The 9,879-nt window shown below is 43.9% G+C and overlaps 2 protein-coding genes across 2 annotated transcripts; one reads left to right on the forward strand and one right to left on the reverse strand.

Annotated features, from left to right (window-relative positions):
- Positions 1-91: 91 nt before the first annotated feature.
- On the forward strand, positions 92-4,281 carry LOC119267048 (NADPH-dependent diflavin oxidoreductase 1-like). The gene is made up of 12 exons (XM_037548349.1): positions 92-283; positions 385-462; positions 574-681; positions 785-876; positions 1,056-1,237; positions 1,332-1,420; positions 2,169-2,243; positions 2,324-2,434; positions 2,784-2,918; positions 3,059-3,247; positions 3,388-3,604; positions 3,733-4,281. Exons 1-12 carry the CDS (start codon positions 116-118, stop codon positions 4,245-4,247), a joined length of 1,959 nt encoding a protein of 652 aa, XP_037404246.1. The 5' UTR covers positions 92-115; the 3' UTR covers positions 4,248-4,281.
- Positions 4,282-4,287: 6 nt separating this feature from the next.
- On the reverse strand, positions 4,288-8,561 carry LOC119267050 (sphingosine-1-phosphate lyase). The gene is made up of 15 exons (XM_037548350.1): positions 8,365-8,561; positions 8,190-8,235; positions 7,770-7,918; positions 7,601-7,660; positions 6,960-7,184; positions 6,714-6,855; positions 6,588-6,638; positions 6,419-6,510; positions 6,033-6,159; positions 5,904-5,919; positions 5,459-5,566; positions 5,312-5,366; positions 4,820-4,966; positions 4,650-4,728; positions 4,288-4,575 (listed from the first exon to the last, which is right to left on the reverse strand). The coding sequence occupies exons 1-15, from the start codon at positions 8,559-8,561 to the stop codon at positions 4,453-4,455; spliced, it is 1,617 nt and encodes a 538-aa protein (XP_037404247.1). The 3' UTR covers positions 4,288-4,452.
- Between the last annotated feature and the right edge of the window lie 1,318 nt (positions 8,562-9,879).

The following is a 9,879-nucleotide window of genomic DNA, read 5'->3' on the forward strand; positions in this document are numbered from 1 at the left end:
AATCGATTAGTGCGAGAGGGCCCAATATCAATCGAGACCAGTGCGAGAGGGCCAGGGCCCAGGCCCAAAGAGAAACAATCGACGACCCAGCCCCACGGACGAAAGCACCCCTGTCATGGCGCCGTCGCCGCAGCACCCGCCGCCGGCGAGCGGCGGCCGTCTCCTCGTGCTCTACGCGTCGCAGACCGGCCACGCCGAGGAAGCCGCCGGGCGCGTGGGACGCGAGGCCGAGCGCGGCGGCTGCCCGGCCGTCCACGTCCTCTCCACGGACAGCCTCGATCCTGTAAGCAAGCAAGCTCCGAGCCCTACAGAACGCTTCCCTTCCACTTCTATCCGCGACCGATCTCTCATTCGAACTCCTTCCGCTCAATAATTGTTGTGCAGAGCAGCTTGCCGGGAGAAAGGTTTGTGGTCTTTGTCGTGTCCACCGCCGGGCAGGGCGACCCCCCGGACTCCATGAAGGTGGTAGCTAGAGTGACATTGTCGAGATGCAGTTCCTCTGCTCGCAAGGTTCTTTTGATTCTCGTCTGCTAATTGAGATTTTGTTCCTTTGGGTGGTTTTGCTGGTGACAGGGGTTCTGGAGGTACCTTCTGAAGAAGAACCTTGATGCCCGGTGGCTGCAAGGGCTCCGTTACGCCGTGTTTGGGCTCGGCGATTCAGGCTACCGGCAGACGTACAATGTTGGTCTTCTGACCATGATTTCTTTCTTAGCTTGCTGCTGCGCCGTGTGGTGTGTTTTGTTGATACAATGATGCTCATTGATTTGTCGTGCATGCACTGCAGGTTGCTGCAATGAAGCTCCGTAAAAGGCTTTCACAGCTTGGTGCGAAATCAATCATAGGGATAGGCTTGGGAGATGAACAAGCCTCTTCAGGGTATGCTGTTAGCATCTGTCGTTTGTATTTGCTATCGTTGCTGTTCATTTGCATGTTTTTGAGAAGTCAAAATTCATATTTGTCATGCCTGTCGAAATTCCAAGGATTATTTTTCTTCTTGTTGGAAAGAAATTCCTCACAGCTACCAAGCGGTTCCTTTTCTTTTTGCTGTATACCAGATATGAAAAAGCTCTAGGTCCTTGGCTGCTGTCTTTGTGGAAATCACTGAATCGAACAAATCCGTCACTTTTACCAAGAATACCCGACATAATTAATCCTAATCTGAATAATTTGGGGGATGCAAAGGTCGAAGTCATATATTACTCTTCCGATGATACTCCACAAGACTCCACTGTTTCAGGTATGAGGTCTCAATGGTGCTAATTTTAGCAGTAAACATGTAAGCTGTTGTGTAATATCTCTTCTAAAGATCATGTCTGTCATCTATTCACCAGACTCCAAGAAATCAATCGGGAGAGCGCGCTCAATGCACCCTGCTCTGAAGTTCCATAATGATGGAGAGCCACAATACATGTTAAAGATGGTACATTATGTATCCTGTTCAAGTGTTTAACACTTTCAATCATCTTCTCATTTTATTCGTATCACTCATTTATAGTTTGGTTATATCTGGTTCACATGATACAGCAGTTCTAAATATGAATGTACATTTATCTATAGGGAATCTTTGCTAATTACGTATAAAATATTACTCTATGTTGTGTATTAGGTTACTGAATGTAGAATTTGCTCCTGAGAAATTTCCATCTGAGAGTACTCAAGAAATTCATGATTAGTTGCCTTAAAGGTTTATGTCCCCAAAAAGCCCTGCATACTGCAATCACCCAGAATAACACTATTTAAATGGTTTGAACTTATTTGTGTAAGTCGACTTTGTAACCTGTAATTTGATTGGCTATTTTGAGCTGACCTGACACTAAATTTGTTTACGGATATGCCTGAGTAGTTTTAAGGTTGCCTGGTGACTTGTTCTGAGAAGTTTGCCACTAACTATGCATGACCAAGCACATCTTGCAGTCATGTGCCATGCATGTGATACGACCTTGCTCTGTAGGTTCAATTAGCATGGCCAGATATTTACCATGCTCGCAGAAAGTCTAACCTTAATTAACTAACGAATAATAGCAACATATAGGAATTGTACTGGTTCTTTCTAGGGGTTGCTCCTGTTTTATGACTAGATTGATGATGTAGCTATTGTGTCGCAATTTAGTACATCCATCTTTATTTGCTTAGTTCATGTAGCTTCTGATGCTGCTAACCTTTTTTAGGTAACAAATGAGCGCTTGACTAAGAAGGATTCTGAGAGAGATGTGCGCCATTTTGAATTGGAAGACCCATCTTCTGTATGTTCTTTGTTCCATATGATGATGTTAGCTTGCAGTCATCTTGTTAACACATGGAGATTCTAATTTTTTCATATTAGGCGGTCCGTTATCAAGTTGGTGACGCTTTAGAAATTCTACCAAGTCAGAATCCATCAGCTGTTAATGCTTTCATCAAACGCTGTAACTTGGATCCAGATTGCTACATAACGGTATGTGGCTTTGTTTTATTATATCTTATTGATGTAGCTTCTTGCACCTTTGTGTTTTCTTCTCCCTTGGTTTCTCAACACTTTTCCTTTCCACATTGCCTATCTGCACATTGTTTGTTGCAAAAATAAATACAACTGCGCCTTGACCAGGCCGCTTTGGTAGTGAGCTACTAGAGATGGTTTGAACAATATATCCTCTCTTTTTTCCTTTTTTGAACATGTGGTTCTTGAGTTTACCCATAAAAAGGGGGAAGCTAGAGGAAGCTATGCTTTCTTATACCTTCTCAATCAACCATCTAGTTGCAGTTATTGACTTGACTAAAACAGAGACTATTTTTTTTGTGCCCAGATACAAGCAAAGGGCGGGGATGAAGTTTCCAAAGGTTCACCTGTGAATGGCTTGATGGATTGTATCAAGTTAAAGACCTTTGTTGCTTTGACAATGGATGTTGCATCAGCTTCCCCTGGGCGGTATTTCTATGAGGCAAGAGCAGTTACCCTGAATGCTTCATCTCATACACCTCTTTTCTAGTTGTTTGACATCTTATCGGCGCCACTGATATCCTGATGCAGATGTCTAATATACTATCTCAATGCTCACAAAATTCCGATATTCATTTGTAGATCATGAGCTATTTTGCAACAGTTCAACATGAAAAGGAAAGGCTTCATTGTTTTGCAACAACTGAAGATGAAAAGGAGAGGCTTCAGAAGAAAAAGCTTCAGAAAGAAAGGCTTGAGGAGTTTGCTTCTCCTGAAGGAAGAGATATCCTTTACCAGTACAATCACAAGGAGGGTCGAACTGTTCTAGAAGTAAGTGATGTCTTTACTGAAGATCTCCTTTACAACTTTCTTGCAGTAAGAAAAACTTAGGATGTGAAAGTTATATGGTAATAGGGTATTGTCTTTGGAATTTATTTATCATGGATGAACAGTGAGATATGCTTTGTAAGGTATTGGAGGACTTTCCCTGGGTGCACATGCCTTTTGAATGGTTGGTGCAATTGACGCCGCCGTTGAAGAAAAGAGCATTTTCGATATCATCGTCCCCATTGGCACATCCAAACCAGATACACTTGACTGTTAGTGTTGTATCATGGCTTGCTACTCCTTTCAGGAGAAAGTATGGTCTCTGCTCCACATGGCTGGCAGGACTCAATCCAAATGAAGGTATGCATTGTTTCTTACAGTTACTCTGCTGCTGCTGCTGCTGCTGCTGTAACAAATGTATACTCTTGCTTTTAACTTGATCACCTCGCCAAAGAAAAACCATAAACCGTCGTCGCGCTTACATGCAGAAACTCGTGTACCATGCTGGATACACCGAGGATCCCTGCCTCCTCCAGATTCGTCGACTCCTCTTGTTCTTATTGGACCAGGAACAGGATGTGCGCCATTCCGAGCATTCGTGGAGGAGAGGGCTGCGCAGAGGGCGAGGCAACCCACAGCTCAGATCCTATTCTTCTTCGGCTGTAGAAACGAAGACGATGATTTTCTACACAGGGACTTTTGGTCACACCATGCCCAGGACAACAGAGTTCTGTCCCCGAAAGAGGGTGGCGGTTTCTTTGCCGCCTTCTCTAGGGATCAGCCTGAGAAGGTGTATGTGCAACACAAGATAAGGGAGCAGAGCGCAAGGGTGCTGAACATGTTATGCTCTGGTGCCGCAGTATACGTCGCGGGGTCGTCTACCAAAATGCCTGCTGATGTTAGAGCTGCGCTGGAAGAAGTTGTCCGCAAAAAGGGCGGCGATGCAGGATGGCTCAGGAAACTGGAAAGGGCTGGTAAATATAACACCGAAACTTGGTCATAATTGTGATTGTCAGAGAGAGCAAGGAAGTATATAGGAGCAATAGGCTGAAAATGTAACTTTATTGCAACCAATGTAACTGATACATAGATACATGTCTGTATTGGAGGCATTGTGTGCCTTCTGTTTTGCAGCCAAACCAAATATAGAAGATCACACAACAGTCATACATGTTACAGAGAGATAACCAATGGGGTATAGTCAATGGTTAGCAAGAGCTGTCCATGAACTCCACAAGCAACTCCTTGACCGTGCCTCTGTCCGGCATCTTCCCAGCCGCGCCATAGATGGGAGCCATCCCCCCACTGATAGGCCCTGGATTCGCTTTCACCTGCAACCAACACCAATATAGTCAATGTTTTCGCTTTCTCTAGGAACCAGCAAAAGGTCATATTGATCACTCACTGTGTTCACGGAATCCTCGAGGTCCTTGAGGAATTCCTCATAGATAGCCGTGTGTTGAAGCGTCACGCAGATGTGCAGACTGAAGAACCAAGTAGCACTGTCAGGATTGGCACTGGTACGTGGAAAACACAGCTGGTTTGTTGGATGAAATCGGGTTAATTTGGATTTACCTGTTGGGTCTCTGAAGAGCATTGAGGTGCCATCCTTTTGATGACATTATGTCATTCACCTCAAATATGTCGACCGCGTCCGACCCAAAGGCCACGACGGTCATGTCTGGCTTCCCAATCACAAATAAACCTGAGATATCATCAATTCTGCACAAACAATTACACTGTTAGTCTAGCTACAAGATTAGAGAATTACTACAAGGAATCAGACATTGTCATTCCACATTTACGAGGATATCTGGTATACAAACATTAATTTGACATTTGACTATTAGTTCAGAACAGGTGCGAATGATACAACATACATATTTTATGTATGGTCAGTCAGAATATATTAATCTCCAAACGACCATTAGATCACAACTTTTATTGCGAAGATGCTAGATTTTTTATTTTATTTTTTGCAAAACACTAGTGCTGTCAGTCTCTATACAGATCTGTTTATACTTTATAGTAGGCTTTCAAGCACGATAGTCAAACAGTTTTCTTTACCCTTTTTGTATCTTCTTTGAGACTTCCATGATTTTACCAGTACTTTCCAAATAACCTGGAAAACAAGCACCAGGCCCAGGATACATCAGGAATGCTGTTCTAATACAGAACGACCACCACTCTGATATATTTAAATAAAGTTGTTACCATTCAATCCAAGAGACATCATCGCAGCCCAAGCTCCTGCGACTAGTCCACCTGGCCTGCTTCCAGCCATAGTAGGGGAAATATAGAGCCCACCAGTCCATTCAGTCACTGAGCAAACAAGGAAAAGTAACACACTATATTTGTTAACTGGGCTATGTAAACATAAGCAAACATTAGCAGACACGTGAACAATTACATGCATTAGTATACAGCTGTGTGCCACCATTACCAGAGGCAACTACGATGCAGCCCAGGTCGATATCTTAGAGAAAGGGAGTGCCAATAACAAAATCTTCTTCACTATGTTCCAACAATTGACTGGAATGTTACAAAATGTTTTTGTTTTTTTTACTGATTTCACAAGGGAAATTACGGTGTCCAGTTGAGTAAATGTTGAAGTCAGGATCCGATTGTGTTATATAATTCAAAGAAGATGGAGACTTACCAGCAACAAATTGGTGCTGAATTTGATGCAAGTATTGAAGATGACGGCGCCAATCACAAAAGAAAGAGAGAGAAAATGTTAGAAATTTGCAGAGCAAAGTGAAGATAAATATTCCATGCTTATTTCTACCTTTCTAATTTCATGATTCCTGTATAGGACAGTACTGGTGCCTTTTGGAGCTAGCCCATACTTATGAACATCCGTTGAGATGGACGTAACACCTTTGACAGAAAAATCAAAAGGAGGAATAGGGTACCTGCATTTTGCAAAGGACAAGTAGGTATAACATTTAATGCTGACAGCAAGATTCAAAATAGTGGATAGCACATCCATTGAAAGTTGTAGCACAATAGTTCACAGAATACAAAATACTAAAAGTATGTATCATGAAATGTTCTAATGAATTTCTTCAAAGTTGGCACATGTATTAGTACTGCTGACAAGGAGTCAGGGCACAGTTAGAGAACATTAGATAACTGGAACAATATTTATTATTATATGAGAAGAATAAGTACCCAAGCTTACGGGCGAAAGGCAATACGAAGCCACCAAGGCATAGATCAACATGCAAGCAAATACCATATTGTGAAGCCAACTCCCCAAGTTCCTGAAATATTTTGAGTTATGAAGCAACCACCAAACTTGCTGATGCAACAGCGCAAGAAGTACAATTAATGCTATTACCTCAATAGGATCAATTAAACCATGGGGAAACCCTGGTGCAGATCCAACCATCTGTACAACAGAAGTTTGTTAAAAGGCATCACGACACATACTAGTCTCTCGAATCTCAGGTGAATGGATGCTTACCATTATGGTGTTTCCATTTATGCACCGTTTGAATCCTTTTACATCTGCAAGAAATTCTTTATTCACAGGTACACGCCGCACTTTAATATTGAAATATTGGGCAGCTTTGTCATAGGCAGAATGAGCTGATTCAGCAATAATCCTGTATAATAAACTTTTGTTACCATGGAGACAAGGAAATTGCTATGCGTTCCAAAGCAAAAAGGTATTGGCTGAGAAACCAAATAAAATGCATCACTATCTCACATTTCGGGCTTTGTGATTCCCTTCTTTGACTGCATATAATCGCGTGATGTTTTGACGGCCAATAATATGCTTTCAGTTCCGCCTGACGTCATATTGCCACAAATTTGTCCACCAGACGCCTTTTCTTTGCTGCCAAGCAAAGCAGCTGTCATTGCAACTACTTCAGCCTCTAACTGTGCCACACTCTTGAATACATCCTGATGCAGTGGATTTGTGTGTGAAAACCTGAAAACATCGAGAAAAGTTTATGCATGATTCATTTGGAAGTCGTCATCAGAGACCGTAGTACGAGTCTGAAGGTTAGGTATAGAGTGCAAGGCTATTCGCACCGCAACTTAAAACATTTAATTGTGAAGAATCAAATCACAAATTCGCTATCCCTATTGTTGATCATATTATTTGGAACTTCTTTACTCATCTTGCTTGATACAGTTAGCATGTACTCCTTCTGTAAACTAATATAAGATCTTTTAGATCACTACTTTATCATTATCTAAAAAAAGACGCCATCGCCTATTATTGGCTATATTTTCTATGTGAGGTGGAAAGTGATACAAAGTACTTATATGTCATGAAAAGGTCATGTATAAATACAGTTCATATCAGGAGCAGCCAAGATATGTTAAAATCTCAGGCCTTACATGGAGTAGGCCTTGTTTATCAGTGCAAAATGGCCTTCAGTCTCGCTCCCAGCGATATAACTGCAAGGAACCGAGAGCAGAGTTAGACACGCTTATTTGACATGAAAAAAAAAATGTGAAAACAGTAAGTAGAATTTGAAACTCCAAAAACACGAAGTAGTGCACATACACTGTGCCAGAGCATTTGCCCTGCCATCTCACATCCTTGTCTTTGAGGGCCTGGAGCTCGCCTATGACCCCGTCGGGGATCCCGACGGCGGGCAGCTCGGTTCGCAGGTTCTTGCTGGACGCACTGCCTGACTGCAACTTCTCAACAACCTGCAGCACGAGTGGCACAATCAGTTGGTCACCGATGTCAGCGTGGATGGATGTGGCGTGCACGGCAGCAGCTGACTGTGAGATGCGTGTGCTGTCTGTCTGTTTCCAACAGTGCAAGAAGATATTGGCTTGCTTATCCAAGATTCTTTCTGAATTATGTCGAGATATTTTCTTGCTTATTGTCCACCCAAGATTGCTTGTTCGATTGCTGCTGGTTGGGATGGGATGGAATGGGCGGATGGTTAATCGGTAGTGGTGGTTGATTGGTTACCTTGCTCTTCTCGGCGGCGATGTACCCGCTGACCCCCGGCACCAACCTGCGGGCGCGCGCGCGGCGGAGCGGAGCAGATTAGATTGGATTGGACAGATGAACTGAAGTACAGCAGCTAGTTGAGCCGCGTTGAATAGGATGAAGATGGGAAAGATAAGCGAGGAGAGATGAGTACTTGACGGCGGCCATGGCGAGGGTGATGAGGACGGTGCGGAGGCCGCGGTCGGCGACGTCGGCGGCGGCGGCGTGGACGGCGCGCGCGGCGAGGAGCGCGAGCAGCGGCGCGGCGACGAGGAGGAGCGGCTCCTGCCCCGCCAGCCGGTCGTTGGCCGCGGCCCGCAGGCGCTGCGCCAGCTCGGCGGCCGCCTCCATGGCACGGCAACTGGACGCCGGATCACGGGCTCGCTCGCTCGCTCGCGGTTATGGCTGGGTGTGGTTGGTGGACGGGATTGAATTGTTATATACTAGTACTACTAGTACTGGTATCCAGAGGAAGGGGGCCGGCAAAGAGGAGGGACGACGACGATGATGGCCCGAGGAGCTGACCTTCTGAGACTCTGGACTGAGATTGAGGAAGATGATCTGGGTCAGCGTATATAACAGGGGAAGAGTGTATGATAATCCAGCTTTCTGCAATGAAAACTTGACATAATTCTCCTTATAGTATATTCTTGTGTTTTACTACTACGTGCCATGTATAGTCAAGCAATCCGTGCTGTGGCCTGCGAGGGCAATCAATACTGTCGATTTCTCGCTTGATTTTGCGTTGCTTCCTGAGGCGGGCAAGCTGGATCTTCTAGTCTTCTAGAAACCTCCTGTTTGTGGTGCTGGCAAGCGCCTGCTGCATCAGCACTCAGGATTGACTCCACTCTATCTGTGGATGGATGCTCTGTTTTTGTCTTGGGCTGGCTGGGGACGGACGGAAGACCCAACAGAGAGGCGCCACGTCCCTCTCCATCTCTCTCCCCGGGTCAACAGAGGCACGCGGTGCTCACCTACTTAAAAAACTAGACGATACCCCGCGCGTTGCTGCGGAAAATATTTGCCTATAGTTGATGCTTTACTCATCAACTGACTCCTAAAAAAACAAAGCGATGAATAAATGATTCTTATTTAAACATACTTTAAAATGATAGATAGGTAAGTAAGATAAAACCTCCAACTTATATCATTCAAAGCTTGGACAATAGACGAACAATCCAAAAGAGAATGGTTAAACCTTTTCAATATATGCTACCATCTCCACTATCTCTGCGAGTGGAATAAACTATCAAGCTGCAGCTAAAACTTGAACACTTAGCTACAACCCTAAGTCTTGATTGTGCGCAATCTGCATCATAACACCCATGTACACTTGCTTTAATCAATCCCAAAACAGGAGATAAACAGATGTCATACAAATGTCATTAGTCTAGATAGAACCTAACGGCTTTGGTCTTCTATATATATAGTGTTTAGTTGTACCTGCACCAGGAAGCTTCCTCTTCTGACAAATTCTGTGCATTGGATAACATAACACTACAGAAAAAAACTGTCATTATGCAACTTGATCACTCACTTAGAGAGCCAAAAATAGCTCAATTACATAGATTAATGCACCGGTAGGATAGAGTCAGGCATCCCACTGAACACGTTGCTTTCACTCAAAGTCTGAAATTCACAATTGGTTGATTCTTCATAGAGTGTTTTT

The sequence above is a fragment of the Triticum dicoccoides genome, chromosome 3A, assembly GCF_002162155.2.
Source record: "Triticum dicoccoides isolate Atlit2015 ecotype Zavitan chromosome 3A, WEW_v2.0, whole genome shotgun sequence".
NCBI classification, from domain to species: Eukaryota; Viridiplantae; Streptophyta; class Magnoliopsida; order Poales; family Poaceae; genus Triticum; species Triticum dicoccoides.